Raw genomic sequence first — 22,186 nt, 5'->3', positions numbered from 1 at the left:
GGTAAGCAGTTCCCTCCCCACATGCTCAACATGTAGAGAGAGAGGAAGGCCTTTGGCTACACGGGCTAGTCTGGGTTGAGAAGGGCAGGGAACTGTTCTGGGTGTGAGTGTGAACCCCAACACAGTGTCAGTGTGGGTCAAAGGTCCATTTGATACATGTGGTGGCAGGGGAGACAGTTACCCAATGTATTTGTGTGTGTCTCACTCCCTCGCCCTCTCAGTCTGGCATTGTTCCTGGTCTTCCTAGCTGCTGTGCTAGTATTGTCTCTGGCTACGGGGAACATCCAGATCCACGCTCCAGAACGGCAGTTTCTCCCCATCTACCTGCTGAGACCGAACCAGGCTCCCCGGAAATACACCACCAGTCTACTGGTCCAGAACTCATCAGGTACGTCAGCCAATCAGTCAGGAAATACACCACCAGTCTACTGGTCCAGAACTCATCAGGTTAGTCCATACTCTCTTCTATACTGTGAACTGATACTCTTGAATACTGTGTTCTCCTCCCATCACTACAGCTCTGAAATACTTTGTTCTCTATCTAGCTCTTCCCAAGCAGTAGAGTTCCTAGCAGCATCTGTTCACAGAATATGAATGGCTGAATACGAGAGTAGAAACACTCTGGTTAGAAACACACACAAAAAAACTGTGGTCTGTTTCTCTGTGCAGGCTCGGATATCTCCGACTTCATCCGTAACCTGGAATCTCAGGACATCAAGGTGGAGATGATGAAGAACACAGACTACATGTCCTGTGCTCCTCACAGTGCAGCCATCAACGTCACCGGATCCAACAAGGTGAAAAATAATAACCCCTCTTCTACAGAAGGGTGACTTTCTTTCTCTCTGTGAGTGTGTATGTGTGTGGGCGGTTTACCCTCTGATTATATGCATGATGTGGATGGTTCTAAATTAGATGCTATATGGAGTGCTCTTAGGCTGAGGCTAATTATGCAGCAAGTGCCCTAATTGGTAGTAGGGTGCTTCAGTAGAGTGGTTCACGTTTACCCTGGCTGTCTGTCTATGGCGCAGAGCCACATAGGATGTGTCTACACAGGCAGCCCAATTCTGATTTCCCCCCCTTGGACTATTTTGACCAATCAAAATCAAATCAGCTCTTTTGCCAATAATTGGGGCATAAGATCAGAAGACATAGAGAGGCCACTAATGCCACTTTAAATGCCCAGTCCTTGATTGACTCTTCTGTCTGGTTATAGGGTTTCACTTAAGCAAAGCTTTACGCAAGCGCGCCTGCACGCACACACACACACACACACACACACACACACACACACACACACACAGAGACAACCATTGACAACAGACACTTTTTTTCTTTCTCCGCTTTGCAGGGTTTCAGATACAGTGTAGCATTCAACAGTACTACCGTCCACTCTTTGCCCATGACAGTCAACGTCCTCAGTAACGCCATCCTACGAGGTCTCAACGGCACACAACGCATCCACACCTGGACCAAGCCCTTCGACTATGTAAGTCAAGTCCAATAAAACTAATGATTGGAATAACACCGTGATGGTTTAGTTAGAATAGCACGTACAACAATCGTTATATTCTATCTAAAGCTTGTTACAAACATACACAAGCAATAAAGTATATTTATCCATGTATCTATCGAATTAACAAAAGGTGCCTGAAAGAGTGAGCGTCATGCTACAATAATTTTACGTTCCCTATGTTCTTCTCCTTAGCAAATTCCCGACGCCACGTCATATGCTCTGGTCTACATTGAGGCTATCATACTGGGGATGCTAGCTGCAGGCATGCCTGCCTACTTCGCCATGGACCACACCCGAGACAGAGAGGTAAGCACTAAGCGGACGATTCACCCGAGACAGAGAGGGTAAGCATTAACCAGTCGATTCACCCGAGACGGAGAGGGTAAGCACTAAGCAGTCGATTCACCCGAGACAGAGAGGGTAAGCACTAACCAGTCGATTCACCCGAGACAGAGAGGGTAAGCACTAACCAGTCGATTCACCCGAGACGGAGAGGTTAAGCATTAACCAGTCAATTCACCCGAGACAGAGAGGGTAAGCACTAACCAGTCGATTCACCCGAGACGGAGAGGGTAAGCATTAACCAGTCGATTCACCCGAGACAGAGAGGGTAAACACTAACCAGTTGATTCACCCGAGACGGAGAGGGTAAGCATTAACCAGTCGATTCACCCGAGACGGTGAGGGTAAGCACTAACCAGTCGATTCACCCGAGACGGAGAGGGTAAGCACTAACCAGTCGATTCACCCGAGACGGAGAGGGTAAGCACTAACCAGTCGATTCACCCGAGACTGTGAGGGTAAGCACTAACCAGTCGATTCACCCGAGACGGAGAGGGTAAGCACTAACCAGTCGATTCACCCGAGACAGAGAGGGTAAGCACTAAGCAGTCGATTCACCTGAGATGGGGAGGGTATGCACTAACCAGTCGATTCACCCGAGACGGGGAGGGTATGCACTAACCAGTCGATTCACCCGAGACGGAGAGGGTAAGCACTAAGCAGTCGATTCACCTGAGCTGGGGAGGGTAAGCACTAAGCAGTCGATTCACTCGAGACAGAGAGGGTAAGCACTAAGCAGTCGATTCACCTGAGCTGGGGAGGGTAAGCACTAAGCAGTCGATTCACTCGAGACAGAGAGGGTAAGCACTAAGCAGTCGATTCACCTGAGCTGGGGAGGGTAAGCACTAAGCAGTCGATTCACCTGAGCTGGGGAGGGTAAGCACTAAGCAGTCGATTCACAGAATAGTAGACTTTCCATGAATACTGTCTGGGACTGCTCTAATGCAGAACTGTCTGGAGCTTTCAGTTTTCTCCCGATTCAGAAATGACCTCATTGGTGATTGATTGAACAACAATAGCGGTGAAACTGAAAGCCTACAAAACAACAAAAAAGGCACTCCTTTTGTGATCTACATTCAAAAACATGCATTTGTTGTGCTTTCCATATTGACTGATAACTCTTTCCTTTCTCTTCTCAATCCTAGATAAAGTGCCGTTCAACACTGCGTATCTCTGGCCTGGTCCCGTCTGCGTACTGGTGTGGTCAGGCTGCAGTGGACATCCCCTTCTACTACCTCATACTGACCACCATGACCAGCATCCTCTTCTCCTTCCATACTGCCAACCTGCTTACCTCTAGCAACGTCACCGCAGTGGTCAGTTAGTTAGACTCGCGTGTCTAGTACAGTACACATGCACATTTCCGTGGTCAGTCAGAAACAACACACACATACAGTGGAAAGAAAAAGTATATGAACATTTCGGAATTACCTGGATTACTGCATAAATTGGTCATACAATTTGATCTGATCTTTATCTAAGTCACAGCAATGGACAAACACAGTGTGCTTGAACTAATAACACACAAATTGTTGTATTTTTCTTGTCTATATTGAATATAGCGTTTAAACATTCACAGTGTAGGTTGGGGAAAGTATGTGAACCCCTAGGCTAATGACTTCTCCAAAAGCTCATTGGAGTCAGCTACCCTGGAGTCTAATCAATGAGACAAGATTGGAGATGTTGGTTAGAGCTGCCCTGCCCTATAAAAAACACTCACAAAATTTGAGTTTGCTATTCACAAGAAGCATTGTCTGATGTGAACCATGCCTCGAACAAAAGAGAACTCAGAAGACCTAAGATTAGGAATTGTTGACTTGCATGAAGCTGGAAAGGGTTACGAAAGTATCTCTAAAAGCCTTGATGTTCATCAGTCCACGGTAAGACAAATTCTCTATAAATGGAGAAAGTTCAGCACTGTTGCTACTCTCCCTAGGAGTGGCCGTCCTGCAAAGATGGAATGCTCAGTGAGGTTAAGAAGAATCCTAGAGTGTCAGCTAAAGACACAGAGAAATCTCTGGAACATTCTAACATCTCTGTTGACGAGTCTACGATGCGTAAAACACTAAACAAGAATGGTGTTTGTGGGAGGACACCACGGAAGAAGCCACTGCTGTCCAAAAAAACCATTGCTGCTCGTCTAAAGTTCGCGAAAGAGCACCTGAATGTTCCACAGCGCTACTGGCAAAATATTATGTGTACAGATGAAACTACAGTTGAGTTGTTTGGAAGGAACACACAACACAATGTGTCGAGAGAAAAAAAGACACACCAACATCAAAACCTCATCCCAACCCTAAAGTATGGTGGAGGGAGCATTATGGTTTTGGCTGTTTTGCTGCCTCAAGGCCTGGACAGCTTGCTATCATCAACAGTAAAAATGAATTCCCAAGTGTATCAATACATTTTGCAGGAGAATGTTAGGCTATCTGTCCACCAATTGAAGCTCAAAAGAAGTTGGGTGGTGCAACAGGACAATGATGCAAAACACAGAAGTAAATCAACAACAGCATGGATTCAACAGAATAAAATATACCTTCTGGAGAGGCCCAGTCAGAGTCCTGACCTCAACCCGATTGAGATGCTGTGGCATGACTTCAATAGAGCAGTTCACACCAGACATCCAAAGAAAATTGCTGAACTGAAACGGTTTTGTAAAGAGGAATGGTCCAAAATTCCTCCTGACTGTTTTGCAGGTCTGATCCGCAACAACAGAAAACTTTGGGTTGAGGTTATTGCTGCTTTAAGAATATTTTGAAGATAAATACACAACGCAGAGGACGAGAGTACTAGAATACTAATGGTCAATAGCAAATTGTAAATAGGAGTTGGGTTTCAGTTCAACATCTGTTTAGTCCTTCTGTAGCTCAGTTGGTAGAGCATGGCGCTTGTAACGCCAGGGTAGTGGGTTCGATCCCCGGGACCACCCATACGTAGAATGTATGCACACATGACTGTAAGTCGCTTTGGATAAAAGCGTCTGCTAAATGGCATACATTATTATTTATTATTAGAATCTGTGGAATGTCACTCCTGAACTCAGAGCGACGTGTGCCACGTTTTCATTAGTCTGTACATTGAGTCGGGGGCAGGATACTTGTTACTGGCCATTGGCCAAGTTGTACTGCAATGACTTCTGATTAGTCAACCCCAGGTTAGAGTGGGGGGTTAAAAATGACAGCCTGTTCCTTTGTTCGGTGGAGAAAAGCTGAGGAGAGGGGAGACTGAACATCTACCTACCAGCATAACATCCTGATTTGTCCTTTTCAAATAAACCTGTTTTTCTCCCCAGCATAACATCCTGATTTGTCCTTTTCAAATAAACCTGTTTTTCTCCCCAGCATAACATCCTGATTTGTCCTTTTCAAATAAACCTGTTTTTCTCCCCCTGGTTTGCTTTGGAGTTTGTGTTATTGAAGAATAACATATATAGCTAAAACTGCCAAAGGATGGTCAACCAGTTATTAAATCCAAGGGTTCACATACTTTTTCCACCCTGCACTGTGAATGTTTACATGGTGTGTTCAATAAAGACATGAAAACGTATAATTGTGTGTTATTAGTTTAAGCAGACTGTTTGTCTATTGTTGTGACTTAGATGAAGAGCAGATCAAATTTTATGGCCAATTTATCCAGGTAATTCCAAAGGGTTCACATACTTTTTCATGCCACTGTACACTCCCTCAGACTGACTCTCTCTCCATCTTATTTTCTATAGATCCTGTGTCTGATAGGTTTTGGTCCAGCTATGATCCTGTTCACCTATGTGGTGTCCTTCATGTTCACACGCGTCCAGAGTAACAGAGACTTCTTCTCTGTGGTCTCCATGATGGTGAGAACAACAACCTTCCCTCCCTCCCTGTCACACAACATTTATATAACTTTCACACACAACATTACAACGTTCACGCAACATTCTTACAATATTAACAAAACCGTTTGTTTTTATTATGAAGTTTCATCTATAGTGAAAAACAATATAAGTAGATTAATGATTTGTGTCAATGTGGGAGCAGCTATATTACTTTGTTTGGTTATTTTGTGTGTGTGTGTCGTTCTGTTGCATACTAGGTGTGTGTGGTGTCTGCCTCCATCGTCCAGCTGTCATTTGTAAACGACAACCCCGGGCTGACGAGGATCCTCCACAATACACTATGTTTCTTCAACCCTCTCTACCCCTTAATGGGCTGCCTTAATTCTATCACCAAGGCCACCTTCCTGCCCTCCCTCTATGAAGAGGACTTCCTCTGGAAGAACCTGCTCATAGCTGTCCTATCTGTAAGTATTAGGAAATGCCCTGGACATTATAGTAGGAATAGGAGTCAGAGTACGGAGATGTTGAGGTCTAACATGGATTGGGTTTGTTGTTGTTGCTTACTTTGTGTCTGGTAGGAAATGATTTATGTTTCATACAGCATGCTAGCATATCAATATTTTTTGTAGACAGACATACAGCACATCACACACACTGTTTCTCCCCAGCCCTATCTGCAGTGCATCCTGCTGCTGTTCATGCTGCGCTGGTTGGAGATCCGCTACGGAGGGAGGACCATGAAGAATGACCAGTTCTGCAGGTAAGGGATGAGAGAAGAAGAAGAGGGGCAGGGCTACTCAGAGGGAAGAGGTGGTGGTCAATGGATAGGGGGAGTATGTTGATAAAAATGTTGTTAAAGTCCCAGTGCAGTCGAAAAGGACTCGCATACAGTAGAATAGAAAACCATTTGTACAAACTAGCGGAAATTATTAACACAACTGGTCACAAAAGTTTACTTGGAAGGGATATAAATACAGTGCTAATTTTGCTTTTATTAAAAAATTTAAAAAGAAGATAAGGACGCCACCCATTGCTCTCACTATCACCCCCTATCTTTGATTAAAAAAACAGATATTAAACCATTTTGTAAAATCCTGTTGTCCTGACTCAAAACCTACTTACCCAAATTGGTACATCCTCAGATAGCCGCCATCGTCTATTACTTACAGTATCTTACATGCTCATCAGAAACCAAAGCTCATTGGGCAGTTAGATCTCTCGACGAACAAAAAAGCTTTTGATAGACTAAATGGTCATCTTTGGTCGGTTTTGGAAAATATTATTAAAATACTATGTGCCAATACCTCAGCCATAGTAATAACAGGCAATACCTGCTCTGTTCTGGTCAGAATAAGTAGAAAGGTGATCCCATCTCACCTCAGCTATTTTTATTGTCTATGGAAGCCCTGGCCCAGGGACTTCAACAATCAAAATAAATTACAATCATATCTCTCAATTCTACAGGTCATGCCATCTCATTATACTCAGATAATATCAAACTTTATCTAGACAATGTACACTACCGGTTAAAAGTTTGGACACACCTACTCATTCAAGGGTTGTTCTTTATTATTACAATTTTCTACATTGTTGAATAATAGTGAAGACATCAAAACTATGAAATAATACATATGGAATCATGTAGTAACCAAAGTGTGTTATGTTAAACAATTCAACATATATTTGAGATTCTTCAAATAGCCACCCTTTGCCTTGATGAGTTCTGGAGCGTGGATCTGGATGTTCCCCGTAGCCAGCGACAATACTAGCACAGCAGCTAGGAAGACCAGGAACAATGCCAGACTGAGAAGGGGAGGGAGTGAGACACACATTTATTGAGTAACTGTCTCCTCTGCCACCACAAGTATCAAATGGACCTTTGACCCAAACCGACACTGTGTTGGAGTTCACACCCTGTTCCCTGTCCTTCTCAACCCATACTAGGGGGAAGGGAGAGAAAGAAAGAGGGAGAGAGAAGAGAGAAAGAAAGGAAGAGTGCATGGGAGAGTTCATTTGAATTACAGCGAGAGAGACAAATGCATGGAGTAATTGTCTCTGACACAATGTCGAAAGCTCCTCTGCCACCACGAGTATCAAATGGACCTTTGACCCAAACAGTTCTTTAGAACACCCACAGGCCTCACAAGACTTGTCTGAAGGTCCCCTGATACCAGTTGAAAAAAATGAATGGAAGTATATATGGAGACTGTTTAATGACAAAAAATAAGGTTTTAAATACGTTTAAAAAAATAATAATAATAATAAATGTTTCCTGATCTTTCTTATATCTCAAGATATACGTGTCTCTCTAGAGACACTTCAGAACAAACGTCCTTTTTATATTTTGGCGGGACTGTCCATGTAAATAGTCTGTTTTTCAATGCATTTGTATTGGCTAATAGCAGTAAGGCCCAAAACATTTTTTCATAATTATTATATATATATTTGTATACTTCAAGGTGTCTTAAAATTCAATAACAAATAACTATATGATCCTTGGTGTGACCTTCTTAAAGCAATTCCATATACACTACCAGCAAAGTTTAGACACACCTACTCGTTCCATGGTTTTTCTTTATTTTTTTACTATTTTCTACATTGTACAATAATAGTGAAGATATCAAAACGATGACATAACACATATGGAATAATGTAGTAACCAAAAAAGTGTTAAACAAATCTAAATATATTTGGTGTCAGGTTTCCTCTACACGTGACGCTTGGCATTCAGACCAGAAAGTTCAATCTTAGTTTCATCAGACCAGAGAATCTTGTTTTTCATGCTCTGATGGTGCCGTTTTTGCAAACACCAAGCGGGTTGTCATGTGCCTTTTACTGAGGAGTGGCTTCCGTCTGGCCGCTCCACCATAAAGGCGTGATTGGTGGAGTGCTGCAGAGATGGTTGTCCTTCTGGAAGGTTCTCCCATCTCCACAGAGGAACTCTGGAACTCTGTCAGAGTGACCATCAGGTTCCTGGTCACCTCCCTGACCAAGGCGCTTCTCCCCCGATTGCTCAGTTCGGCGGCGCAGCCAGCTCTAGGAAGAGTCTTGGTGGTTTCAAACTTATTCTATTTAAGAATGATGGAGGCCACTTTGTTCTCGGGGACCTTCAATGCTGCAGAAATGTTTTGGTACACTTCCCCAGAGCCACGGACAATTCCGCTTTGTTTTTGCTCTGACATGCACTGTCAACTGTGGGACCTTATATAGACAGGTGTGTGCCTTTCCAAATCATGTCCAATCAATGGAATTTACCACAGGTGGACTTGAATAAAGTTGTAGAAACATCTCAAGGATGATCAATGGAACAGGATGCACCTGAGCTCAATTTCCAGTCTCATAGCAAAGGGTCTGAACACTTATGTAAAGGTTTCTAAAAAACAAATTCTAAAAACCTGTTTTCACTTTGTCATTATTGGGTATTGTGTGTAGATTACTGAAGAATTGTTTGTATTTAATCCGTTTTTGAATAGGGCTGTAACGTAACAAAATGTGGAAAAGTCTGAATACTTTCTGAAGGCACTGTATTTAGCGAACTCCATGACAGTAGCTCACCAAGGGCATAAGTAGACTACAAATGCATGCTGGGGCAGGCATGTTCGTGAAGTGAGCGCTATTGAAACGAAGTTTGGAGCGGGCGAGAAAGCCGACTCTCTAGCCTTTAGGAATATTTCTCCATGCTCCAGCTCTGCTCCGCTAACATACTCTTGACGCAAATGAGCTTCTCTGAGATGGTTTCTGACAGGTTGTGCAGAAATTATTTGGTTGTGCAAACCCACAGTTTCATCAGCTGTCCGGGTGGCTGGTCTCAGACGATCCCGCAATTGAAGAAGCCCGGATGTGGAGGTCTTGGGCTGTCGTGCTTACATGTGGTCTGCAGTGTTGGACGTACTGCCAAATTCTCTAAAATGATGTTGGAGGTGGCTTTTGCTAAAGAAATGAACACTAAATTCTCTGCCAACAGCTCTGGTGGACATTCCTGCAGTCAGCATGCCAATTGCATGCTCCCTCAAAACCTGAGACTTCTGGAGGCCCACCTCCTTTTTTTTGTTTGTCTTTTCTTTACCTACCAATTTTATTACAAAATGCTGCGTGGTTAATATGATCATTTTCTTTCACTGTAGAGGGGCAGCTTACGGTACGTGTAGTATAAACTAAAAGTGTGTAAATGCACATCAATATTGTACCTGTAACCCCCCCCCCCAACCAAAAAATGACAAATACAAACGTAGTTTTTTTATGAAAAAACAAACAGTAAAAATAAATAATTGTTTTTGTTTCTTTCTGACCTTTTCAATTGAAAACAATCCCAGTGTGGTACTTGATATTGAGATAACAATGGCTGCATTGGATCTTTAAGTCGTCATAATACTCCACCTAGCTTCGATTCCAATGTTCCTTGATTTGAATGAGACTTGAAAGTATGGTAACCTGAGACTATGAAACTGAATATTACCATTTTTTCTCCTGAAGGATCTCTTCCAATACTAAGGCTAAAGTGGAGCGTAACCCAGAGGAGGGGATCAACGAGGATGAAGATGTTCAGATGGAAAAGGCTCGGGTGAAGGAGGCCCTCACCTGCCAGTGCTGTGAGGAGGTGTGTGTGTTAAGTGCTTTTTTATTCACAGCTTGATCTCTGTGAAAGACTAGTCCCATCTTTGAAAGGGGATTTGCCATGTTTTGACGGTTTCCTCAGATCTATTAACTGTCATCTAATAATATTTTTCTTGTGCCACCCCCCTTCAGAAACCAGTAGTGGTGGTGAGTAACTTGAGGAAGCAGTATAAATGTCCAAGGGAAGGAATCTCTCTCAAGAAGAGGAGGACGGTAGCCACCAAGAACATCTCCTTCTGTGTACGCAAAGGTCAGCCGAGCTTACTACTCTCCAACTGTAAACTGTACATTTGATCAGTCAAGCATTAAACAATTCCATTGCTTGACATTTATCACATAACGTTATGAAGGCAATGATTTATGTCCAGGGCAATGGAGGCTGCTGAAGGGAGGACGGCTCGTAGTAATGGATGGACCGGAATAAATAGAATGGTATCGAACACATGGTTTCCATGTACTTCATTCCAGCCATTATTATAAGCCGTCCTTCCCTCAGCAGCCTCAACTGGATTTAAATGAGGCTTAGGTGGTGAGCGTGGTAAGGGATGTTGGCAGGGGGCGCAGTTGTTCTGCCAGCACAGTAAAAAAAAAAAAAATAGTGGCCCCAATCTTGGCGGTGTCAGGAAATTATAGACAAGCCATTTTCCCCCAATTCTACACTTTCCATGCAGCTGCTATTATTTTTTGTTTTAAAGCAGATTTCCTGCAATTCTATGCATTTTGCCATGGCTAATGCTGTGTTCTTTTGCCCAAACATAACAAAATATATACTGCTAAATTAATTGTTTTGCGATTTTTCTATTCTCACTGACTGTCTATTTTTTATTTTGGTGTTTGTTAGTTCAAAAAAAATCTATATATATTTTACATTTATTGTATTTAAGCATTCATTTATTGTATTTAACCCGTCCAAGGATATTAATGGCAGAGAAATCCCTGAGGTCTGCACTGTGAGGCTTGGGTTTTTGAACAATGTCAATGGTCTCATAACAGATAACCAGTATATCAACTGTATGTGTGTTCAGGTGAGGTGCTTGGACTGCTAGGGCCCAACGGAGCAGGGAAAAGCACCATCATGCATATGTTGTCTGGAGACACAGTCCCAACCGCTGGACAGGTACATACCATTCACCCTCTCTGTCTTTTGACTGGACCCTATATGGAATTTTTAGGGCCAGTTTCCTGGACTTAAACGTCATTTAAATTGAAAATGCCTTTTAAGCTGGGTGTACATTACACAATTTTGGTCCCGATTTAGCTGTCGCAGACAAGTTTGAGATCAGAGACAAAGTCCCCATGCCTACTTGGGGTGCGCGGCAGTAACCAACGCTTGTTGAATGGGAGTGGGTCAGAGACTCAATCTGAGGACTAACGATCAATCTTTGAGTAGTCCCAGACGTCACGATATTTTCAAACAACTATCGTTGTGTGAGATGTGCAACGACAAGTTTTGAGAACGTTGATGAGCAATAGCCAATGAGAGCACGTTGTTTCACGTCACCCATAATGTGTAGACTCGAGAAGGAGCGATGACTACTGCTAGTATGCATTTGTACTTGCCTTTAAATCAAAGCCAAGTGTCAAATTGTTACAGCTCTGAAGTTCACAATCAATCTCATTCATTTCAAATTGTTGGCTAGATATTTCAACTCTGAATGACAAGCGTGAATGTCTGACTGAAAACATTTAGGACTGCTTTGAGCCACAGCTTGTTGTAGCTACGTTAAATCTAATCCCATCATTGTTTTCGTGCGACACCGTGGTATTGGCAGTCCTCAAGACCAAGTGAAGAATCTTGTAGTGTGACCCCCGTCTGTGCCACCATCGTTTAGTGTGCGCACAACTACAGGAAAGATAGTTGTTTTAATGTGAGGTTTAGCCTTAAAGGCTCAGTGCAGTCAAAAACTTGATTTTACTTGACTTTTTCCACATTTTATTACGTTGCCTTATTCTAAAATGTATGAATGTTTTTTCCTCAATCTACATAATACCCCATGACAAAGGAAAAAAATATTTTAATACAGTTTTGCAAATAAAACGATTACATTTGCGTAAGTATTCAGACCCTTTACTTCGTTTCTCCCAGGTTCTGTCAGGTTGTATGGGGAGTGTCGCTGCACAGCTATTTTCAGGTCTCTCCAAAGATGTTCAAATCGGGTTCAAGTCCAGGCTCTGTCTGGGCCACTCAAGGACATTCAGAGACTTGTCCCGAAGCCACTCCTGCGTTGTCTTGGCTGTGTGCTTAGGGTCTTGATGCTGCCACCACCATGTAGGGCTGGGCAATATGGTCAAAATCTCATATCCTGATATAGCACATTTTATATAAAATGACCACATGTAAAGGCCTATTTCTTATTACATATTTTTCTTTAAAATATTTTTTGGGGCTTGCATGTTTTGCATTAATACGTGTCACCTCAATTTGCATTTGGTACCTTGGGTCAAGTGTTAACACCAACTCACGAAAACCCCGATTTCTTGACCGTGTAAATTGGGGCCATGTCTTTGCAGATGTAAACTCCCATCGTCGTGGTCTGAGTCGGGGGTTTGTTTTGAGCACTCAACCGTACTTTATGGGATCTCATCCGTAGACTCTCTCTGTACTGTTTCACACGATTCTTGTGTTGGTGGTGTTTGAGCCCGTTGTCGAGAACCGGCCTGAGGCATATTTTGCAGAGGACGGTTTTCTGGTCCGTGTCAGACTTTTCATACCCAAACCACGTCCATGTGACCGAAGTAGCCCTTTTAGGTACGAGCTCTGTGTCACGTTTCATCTCCTCCGTGTTTGTTTGTGTTGCAAATTTCCCTGTGTGGAAGAATGCTAAGCGTTTTCCAATTGACAAAAAATATTTCCGTAAAGAGTGATTTGCAATTATTAAATATTATGCTCTATCGTCACACGATCTATATATCGCCCAGCCCTACCAGCATGCTTCACCATAGGGATGGTGCCAGGTTTCCTCCAGATGTGATACTTTGCTGTCAAGCCAAAGAGTTCAATCTTGGTTTCATCTGACCAGAGAATCTAGTTTCTCATGGTCTGAGTCCTTCAGGTGCCTTTTGGCAAACTCCAAGCGCCTTTTACTGAGGAGTGGCTTTCGTCTGTCCATTCTACCATAAAGGCCTGATTGGTTGAGTACTGCAGAGATGGTTGTCCCATCTCCACAGAGGAACTCTGGGGTTCTTGGTCAACTCCCCGACCAAGGTGCTTCTCTCCCGATTGCTCAGTTTAAGATGAGTCTAGGTGGTTCCAAACTCTTCCATTTAAGAATGAAGGCCACTGTGTTCTTGTGCACCTTCATTGCTGCAGAAATGTTTTGGTGCCTTGACAAACTCATGGCTTGGTTTTTGCTCTGACATGCACCGTCAACTGTGGGACCTTGTATAGTAACTTTCCAGATCATGTCCAATGAAGTTGTAGAAACATCAATGGAACAGGATACACCTGAGCTCAAGTCATGTAAATGTTTATTTGCAAGCAATTCTACAAACCTGTTTTTGCTTTGTCATTAAGCGGTATCGTGTAGGTTGAGATTTCTTTAAATCAATTTTAGAATAAGGCTTTCAATGTGATGAAAGGGGTCTGAATACTTAGTATTATTCTAACCTCAGTGGAAACAATACACAGTCAACATTAGGATGCTGTCCAGTCCTAACACAATTCTTGCTTGAGAAATTGCACTTTGCTAAGGTTGGTTTTCAATCAAAAATGAAAGGTACTTAATTATTGCCCAGAAATGGTTTAATATTGAGACAGAAAACAGCTGCTTTTAAGGTCCAATCTGATCCTTTGATTGAATATAACAGTCTGTTTTTCTTGCCTCAGGTCCTGATGGGGGACTACAGTACAGAGTTCCGTCCAGTAGACAACCCCCTGGAGCATATAGGCTACTGTCCCCAGGTCAGCCCTTTGTGGCCCCGCATCACCCTGGAGGAACACCTGGAGATCTATGCTGCCATCAAGGGCCTCCGCGGACAGGACGTCCCTGGCATCATCACACGGTACCTATCCACTATCATGTTAACACTTGTCATTTAGCAGATGCTCTTTTCCAGTGTGACTGCATTCATGTTAACTAGGAAGGACAACCACATCACATGCAACGAAAGTGTGGTGGGTGGGGGCAGTTGCTGTTCCGTAGGTAAGCACCATGGTCTTGTAGTGGATGGGAGCTTCGACTAGAAGCCAGTGGATCGTGAGGAGGAGCGGGGTGATATAGGAGAACATGAAAACCAGGCAGGCGACAGCGTTCTGGATAAGTTTCAGGGGTTTGATGGCACAAGCGGAGAACCCAGCCAACGGCAAGTTGCAGTGTTCCAGACCGGAGATGACAAGTGCCTGGATTGACCTTCACCACTTCCTGTGTATTATAGGGTTGTACTCTACAGGTGTTGTAGAGCATGAACCTGCATTAGCGGGTCACTGCTTTGATGTTTGCAGAGAACAATAGTGTCACGCCAAGGTTCTTCGCACTCTGGGAGGGCGACACTGGAGTTGTCAACCGTGATGGAGATGTCTTTGAGCAGGCAGGCATTCCACCAGGGGAAGAGCAGTTATGTCTTATTGAGCTTGAGGTGGTGGGCCGGGCACCTGGGTGTCAGAAGGGAAAGTAGTTGTGTGTCATCTGCAGAGCGATGATAGGAGAGACCATGTGAGGATATGACGGAGCCGAGTGACTTGGTGTATAGAGGCCCTAGAACCGAGCGCTGGGGGACACCAGTAAATCTGTGTCCGACGCAGATCCTCTCCATGTCATCTGGTAGGAGCGGCCTGCCAGGTAGGATGCAATCCAAGAGTGTGCAGAGCCTGACACGCCCAGCCCTGGGAGGGTGGAGAGGAGGATCTGATGGTTCATGGTGTCAAAGGCAGTGGATAGATCTCGGAGGATGAGAACAGAGGAGAGAGTCAGCTTTGGCAGTGCAGAGAGCCTCTGACACAGAAGAGCAGTCACGGTTGGGTGACCCATCTTGAAGCCTGACTAGTTAGGGTCAAGATCATAGAGAGCCATAACGATAAAGTTGATCATAGACAGCACACTCAGGTGTTTTGAAAAGGCTACAGGTCTATAGTTTGACGTCAGATGAGTTGAGTGTTGGTTTCTTGAGTGGTCGGGGATAAGTTGATGGGAGATGGTCTGGGGTCGAGCAGGCAGGTTGTCCAGTGGCCAGACGTCATCTGGAAAAGGGGAGAAAGAGGTCAAGGTGTAGGGTAGTTCTGAGTGAGACCAGTGGACTCAATAGGCTGAGTGAAGGAGTAGCAGATGTCGTCAATCTTTTTTCCCCCCCAAAGTTGTTGACAAAGTCATCCAGAGGGAGGAGGGGGTAGAGGATTAAGGAGGGAGAAGGTGGAATAGTTTCCTAGGGTAAGAGGCAGAAGCATGAAATGTAGTGGTTGAAAGTGGCTTTAGCAGCAGATACAGAGGAAGAGAAGGTAGAGAGGAGGGAGTGAAAGGATGATAGGTTCTCTGGAAGTTTAATGTTCCTCCATTTTCCTCTCAGCCCTGTTTTGTAAACTCACAATGAGTCACTCAGCCACGGAGCAGGAGGGGAGGACCGAGCCGGTTAGGAGGAAAGGGGACTGTGCAGGTCATAGGATGCGGAAAGGGAGTAGAGTCGAAGAGGCAGAGTCGGGATAAGTATTTAGCAGAAGGGAGAGGAGATGGACAGGTGAGAATAGAAATTAGTAGACCTGTGTCACCACCACCAAAGACCAGGTGCTCTCGGACTATGAGAGAAACAGTCAGATGTAGAGTAGCTGGAGGAGCAGTGTTTCCTGGGGTGATACATGTCTTTGGCAGGGCCAGAAAGTCGAGGGACTGAAGGGCAGCATAGGCTGAGATGAACTAGGCATTCTTGACCGCAGAGTGGCAGTTCCAAATGCTGCCAAAGACCAGGAATTCCACATGGATTGTGCATGCAGGGTACACTAAATTAGGAGGGTTGCAACCAAGTTGTGGGGAACATCTGTAAATCCTACAGGGAGAGGTGCAAACAGATATAGAAAACACACAGGTTTGACAAAGCTGCAAAATCAGAAAGTAAATAACTAGGTAAGATATACTCAAGTGAGAGTGTGGAGCCTTCCTCCAACAACTCCACAGAACCGACTTTGTTTCAGCGTTGGCCTTAGTTATGAGACCGAACTGACACTAAGCTGAGAAACCAGGGGAGACTGAAGAAATAACACTAATTGCTAATTGCTTATCAGAGGTGGAGAGCACGCCTCCCTGTACTAATTGCTGATTGCCTAGGAGAAGCGAAAGCACTCCCCCTCCAATATAGCCACTGATTACCCAAAAGAAGTCACAAATGGCCCTGTACCTTCATCCTGATTGATGTGTCATGAACTATATGCAAATTATGAACAGTCAGCAGACACCAAGTAGGTCATTGTGAAGACAGGGAGCACTTAAAGTAGATGGCCCTAGCTAGCTTACAGACAGTACTAGACATCAATAGATAAAGACAAAAAAACGATACTATCAGGAGTCCTCTAGCTATAGAATGAAGCACATTGAGATGGTGCCTGAAAAGCTGGTTAAATGCAGTATACTCAGAAAAGAGATGTTAACCACTGTGCCACAAAGAGGGACTTAGGGTCATTACAATTGGCTCAGAACAGGGCAGCACGGCTGGCCCTTTAAAGTAAACGGAGAGCTAACAATGATATGAATGTAAATCTCTCATGGCTCAAAGTGGAAGAGAGATTGACTTCATCACTACTTGTTTCTGTAAGAGGTGTTGACATGCTGAATTCACAGAGCTGTCTGTTTAAACTACTAGCACACAGCTCAGACACCCATTTATACCCCACAAGACATGTCACCAGAGGTCTCTTCACAATGCTCAAGTCCAGATTTAAAATGTAAATATTTTTTTAAAATTAAAAAACAGCTAAAAATACACCTTATGGAACCCCGGGGAGTGTGAAGAGACACACACAAAGGTGCAGACACAAACATACGCACACAAGCGCCAGCACACACACTCTACACACACGTACATTATAATATTGTTGTATGGTGGTTTTATACAGTTTGTATTGTAGATATGTAGTGGTGTAATAATGTTATATGATGTCCTGTTTTCTCTGTTTTTATATGTAATGTAAGTTCCTTAATGTGTTTGGACCCCATAATAGATATAAATACCCTTATGACAACTGTCTTGTGGTAGTAACAGGTGGTGCCTGATGTAGTCAGAGATATGCTGTTGACAACTAAGCATTGATTGGATTGTTTATCTGGAGTTCATTTTAATCCTAAAAAATGAATAATGTATATAACATTTGCGTCTTATCTAACCTACCTTTTAGACATGGCCCTCTTTATTTTTCCGTTATGTACCTTTTTGCTGTGGTCTCCTGTGGAATGGACTTTGTGTGAACTTTGTGTTTGTCTCTCTCTCTGTTCCTATCAGTGTGGTGAATGCTCTGGAGCTGAAGGGCCACCTCCACAAGCAGGCCAAAAACCTCTCAGCTGGGATCAAGAGGAAGGTGAGACAGAATGAGGGAGAGCAAGAGAGAGTTCCACTTTACACTCTGTCTACTCTCCACACAACTTTACATATCACTGGGGAAAGGGAGACTTTTAGTTTGAAACTGCCTGCCAGGGGAGACCTTTGGAGAGCTGAAATGGGGTTGCTTCAAAGATTCCGTTTGGGCCTAGCAGTACCATCCATCATTTAATGTGACGTTTGATAATAGAGAGAGGAAATGAGGTGAGTATTTCCTCCCTCTGCCAGCTCAAACAGCCCTACAATGTTAGCTGGTGTGTGTGTAAAATAACCGCCAAGCTTAGCCCATAAACATTAACCAAATCCTAAAACCTTACTTTGCTCACTTGTTTAATTTGTATATCTGTGTCACAGTATGTTGACTGCTGTCTCAATCTCTGAATGCTCAGCTATGAGAAGCCAATTGACATTTACTCCTGAGGTGCTGACATGTTGTACCCCCTACAACCGCTGTGATTATTATTTGACCCTGCTGGTCGTCTATGAACGTTTGAACATCTTGAAGAACGATCTGGCCTTCATGGACAATCTTATAATCTCCACTTGGGAAAGCCAGAAGAGGACTGTCAACCCCTCAGAGCCTAGTTCCTCTCTAGGTTTCTTCCTGACTTACTAGGGAGTTTTACCTAGCCAACCTTGCTTCTACATCTGCATTGCTTGCTGTTTAGAGTTTTACATTTACATTTAACATTTAAGTCATTTAGCAGACGCTCTTATCTTTTAGGTTGGGTTTCTGTATAAGCACTTTGGGACATCTGCTGATGTAAAAAGTGCTTTATAAATACATTTGATTTGATTGTTGCGTTTTCTTTGTGTGTTTTAGCCTAGCCCAAACATTCAAATCCTTTTGCCCTCACTAATTCTCATTTGCCTGTTTAATTTGTATCTGTGCCACACGTTGTTGACTGTATTCCTTTGTGTTTCCTGTTTATGTGTTTCAGTTGTGCTTTGCTCTCAGCATGTTGGGGAACCCTCAGATAGTTCTGCTGGACGAGCCTTCTACAGGGATGGACCCCAAGTCCAAACAACGCATGTGGTGAGACCCATGCTCCTCTCCCTGGGACAGGCACAATCAGACCAAAACAATGTTGTTGACAAGAAATAGTTGTGCGGTACAAGGCTGAGAAATTACAGCAAAATCACACTACAATCAATAGAAACCAGAATGTATCGTGTTTCATTGTGTCATTTGTATATGTACACTATATATACAAAAGCATGTGGACACACCTTCAGTGGATTCAGCTATTTCAGCCACACCCATTGCTAACAGGTGTATAAAATCGAGCACACCGCCATGCAATCTCCATAGACAAACATTTGCCGTAGAATGGCCTTACTGATTAGCTCAGTGACTTTCAAAGTGACACCGTCATAGGATGCCACCTTTCCAACAAGTCAGTTTGTCAAACCTCTGCCTTGCTAGAGCTGCCCTTATTGTGAAGTGGAAACGTTTAGGAGCAACAACGGCTCAGCTGCAAAGAGGTAGGCCACACAAGCTCACAGAATGGGACCACCGAATGCTGAAGCGTGTAGCGCATAAAAATCGTCTGTCCTCGGTTGCAACACTCACTAACAAGTTCCAAACTGCCTCAGGAAGCAATTCATGAAATGTTGTTCCATGGCTGAGCAGCCGCACACAAGCCTAAGATCACCATACGCAATGCCAAGTGTCGGCTGGAGTGATGTAAAGCTCATTGGACTCTGGAGCAGTGGAAACGCTTTCTCTGGAGTGATGAATCACTCTTCACTATCTGGCAGTCCAACGGACAAATCTGGGTTTGGCAGATGCCAGGAGAACGCTACCTGCCCCAATGCAAAGTGCCAACTGTAAAGGGGGGAATAATGGTCTGGAGCTGTTTTCCATGGTTCGGACTAGGCCCCTTAATTCCAGGATACAATGACATTCTCGATGATTCTGCGCTTCCAACTTTGTGGCAACAGTTTGAGGAAGGCCCATACCCCCGTGCACAAAGCGAGGTTCATATAGAAAATGTTTGTCAAGATCAGTGTGGAAGAACTTGACTGGCCTGCACAGAGCCCTGACCTCGACCCAATCGAACACCTTTGGAATGAATTGGATCGCCGACTAACCCAACAGGCCTAATAGCCCAACATCAGTGTCCCACCTCACTAATGCTCTTGTGTCTAAATGGTTGCAAGTCCCTGCAGCGATGTTCTAACATCTAGTGGCCTTCCCAGAAGAGTGGATGGGGACCAACTCCATATTAGTGTCCATGATTTTGGAATGAGATGGTTGACGAGCAGGTGTCCATACACTACATAACCAAAAGTATATGTCAACTTCAGTTTAAGGTTTTCAGTTTGTTTTTTAGTTTTAGATGTTCATTGTTCTACTCTGTTAAGTAGCCAGTAAAGTGCTAAAGCTGTGGTCCTTCTGTCCCTCTGGTTCGTCCTGTCTCCAGGAGGGCTATCCGGGCAGCGTTTAAGAACCGCCAGCGTGGGGCCATTCTGACCACTCACTACATGGAGGAGGCTGAGGCTGTGTGTGACCGCGTGGCCATCATGGTGTCAGGGCAGCTCAGGTGAGTGTTGGGGATGTGTTTCAGGTGTATTGGGTTTATCTAGTTGTGATGATGATGTGTCTCAGGTGTATTGGGTTTATCTAGTTGTCATGATGATGATGATGTGTCTCAGGTGTATTGGGTTTATCTAGTTGTCATGATGATGTGTCTCAGGTGTATTGGGTTTATCTAGTTGTCATGATGATGTGTCTCAGGTGTATTGGGTTTATCTAGTTGTCATGATGATGTGTCTCAGGTGTATTGGGTTTATCTAGTTGTCATGATGATGTGTCTCAGGTGTATTGGGTTTATCTAGTTGTCATGATGATGTGTCTCAGGTGTATTGGGTTTATCTAGTTGTCATGATGATGTGTCTCAGGTGTATTGGGTTTATCTAGTTGTCATGATAATGTGTCTCAGGTGTATTGGGTTTATCTAGTTGTCATGATAATGTGTCTCAGGTGTATTGGGTTTATCTAGTTGTCATGATGATGTGTCTCAGGTGTATTGGGTTTATCTAGTTGTCATGATGATGTGTCTCAGGTGTATTGGGTTTATCTAGTTGTCATGATGATGTGTTTCAGATGTATTGGGTTTATCTAGTTGTCATGATAATGTGTTTCAGGTGTATTGGGTTTATCTAGTTGTTATGATGATGTGTCTCAGATGTGTCTCAAATGTATTGGGTTTATCTAGTTGTAATGATGATGTGTCTCAGATGTATTGGGTTTATCTAGTTGTAATGATGATGTGTCTCAAATGTATTGGGTTTATCTAGTTGTAATGATGATGTGTCTCAGATGTGTCTCAGATGTATTGGGTTTATCTAGTTGTTATGATGATGATGTGTCTCAGATGTGTCTCAAATGTCATGATGATGTGTCTCAGGTGTATTGGGTTTATCTAGTTGTGATGATAATGTGTCTCAGGTGTATTGGGTTTATCTAGTTGTGATGATGATGATGATGTCTCAGATGTATTGGGTTTATTTAGTTGTGATGATGATGTGTCTCAGGTGTATTGGGTTTATCTAGTTGTGATGATAATGTGTCTCAGATGTATTGGGTTTATCTAGTTGTGATGATGATGATGTGTCTCAGATGTATTGGGTTTATCTAGTTGTTATGATGATGATGTGTCTCAGATGTATTGGATTTATCTAGTTGTGATGATGATGATGATGATGTGTCTCAGATGTATTGGATTTATCTAGTTGTTATGATGATGATGTGTCTCAGATGTATTGGGTTTATCTAGTTGTGATGATGATGATGTGTCTCAGATGTGTCTCAAATGTATTGGGTTTATCTAGTTGTGATGATGATGATGATGTGTCTCAGATGTATTGGGTTTATCTAGTTGTTATGATGATGATGTGTCTCAGATGTATTGGATTTATCTAGTTGTGATGATGATGATGATGTGTCTCAGATGTATTGGATTTATCTAGTTGTGATGATGATGATGATGTGTCTCAGATGTATTGGGTTTATCTAGTTGTGATGATAATGTGTCTCAGATGTATTGGATTTATCTAGTTGTGATGATGATAATGTGGCTCAGATGTATTGGATTTATCTAGTTGTGATGATGATGTGTCTCAGATGTATTGGATTTATCTAGTTGTGATGATGATGTGTCTCAAATGTATTGGGTTTATCTAGTTGTTATGATGATGATGTGTCTCAGATGTGTCTCAAATGTATTGGGTTTATCTAGTTGTTATGATGATGATGTGTCTCAGATGTATTGGGTTTATCTAGTTGTGATGATAATGTGTCTCAGATGTATTGGGTTTATCTAGTTGTGATGATAATGTGTCTCAGATGTATTGGATTTATCTAGTTGTGATGATGATGA

At 43.2% G+C, this 22,186-nt stretch overlaps 1 protein-coding gene across 2 annotated transcripts in view; it reads left to right on the top strand.

The window, feature by feature from the left end:
- abca5 (ATP-binding cassette, sub-family A (ABC1), member 5) overlaps nt 1-22,186 on the top strand; it is a 105,819-nt gene that overhangs the window by 64,091 nt on the left and 19,542 nt on the right. For both annotated transcript variants that reach the window (XM_046354375.1, XM_046354374.1), the window contains 15 exons: nt 222-388; nt 670-797; nt 1,352-1,489; nt 1,709-1,822; nt 3,004-3,174; nt 5,577-5,690; nt 5,930-6,136; nt 6,341-6,432; nt 10,146-10,269; nt 10,419-10,536; nt 11,312-11,403; nt 14,113-14,288; nt 17,706-17,781; nt 18,743-18,837; nt 20,228-20,347. In XM_046354375.1, coding sequence (XP_046210331.1) covers nt 222-388; nt 670-797; nt 1,352-1,489; nt 1,709-1,822; nt 3,004-3,174; nt 5,577-5,690; nt 5,930-6,136; nt 6,341-6,432; nt 10,146-10,269; nt 10,419-10,536; nt 11,312-11,403; nt 14,113-14,288; nt 17,706-17,781; nt 18,743-18,837; nt 20,228-20,347 — 1,932 coding nt within the window. The remainder of the gene's footprint in view (nt 1-221; nt 389-669; nt 798-1,351; nt 1,490-1,708; nt 1,823-3,003; nt 3,175-5,576; nt 5,691-5,929; nt 6,137-6,340; nt 6,433-10,145; nt 10,270-10,418; nt 10,537-11,311; nt 11,404-14,112; nt 14,289-17,705; nt 17,782-18,742; nt 18,838-20,227; nt 20,348-22,186) is intronic.

Source organism: Oncorhynchus gorbuscha, linkage group LG06, assembly GCF_021184085.1.
Source record: "Oncorhynchus gorbuscha isolate QuinsamMale2020 ecotype Even-year linkage group LG06, OgorEven_v1.0, whole genome shotgun sequence".
NCBI lineage: Eukaryota > Metazoa > Chordata > Actinopteri > Salmoniformes > Salmonidae > Oncorhynchus > Oncorhynchus gorbuscha.
Note: the sequence above shows the minus strand (reverse complement) of the source record. Positions and strands in the feature narration are given on the sequence as shown.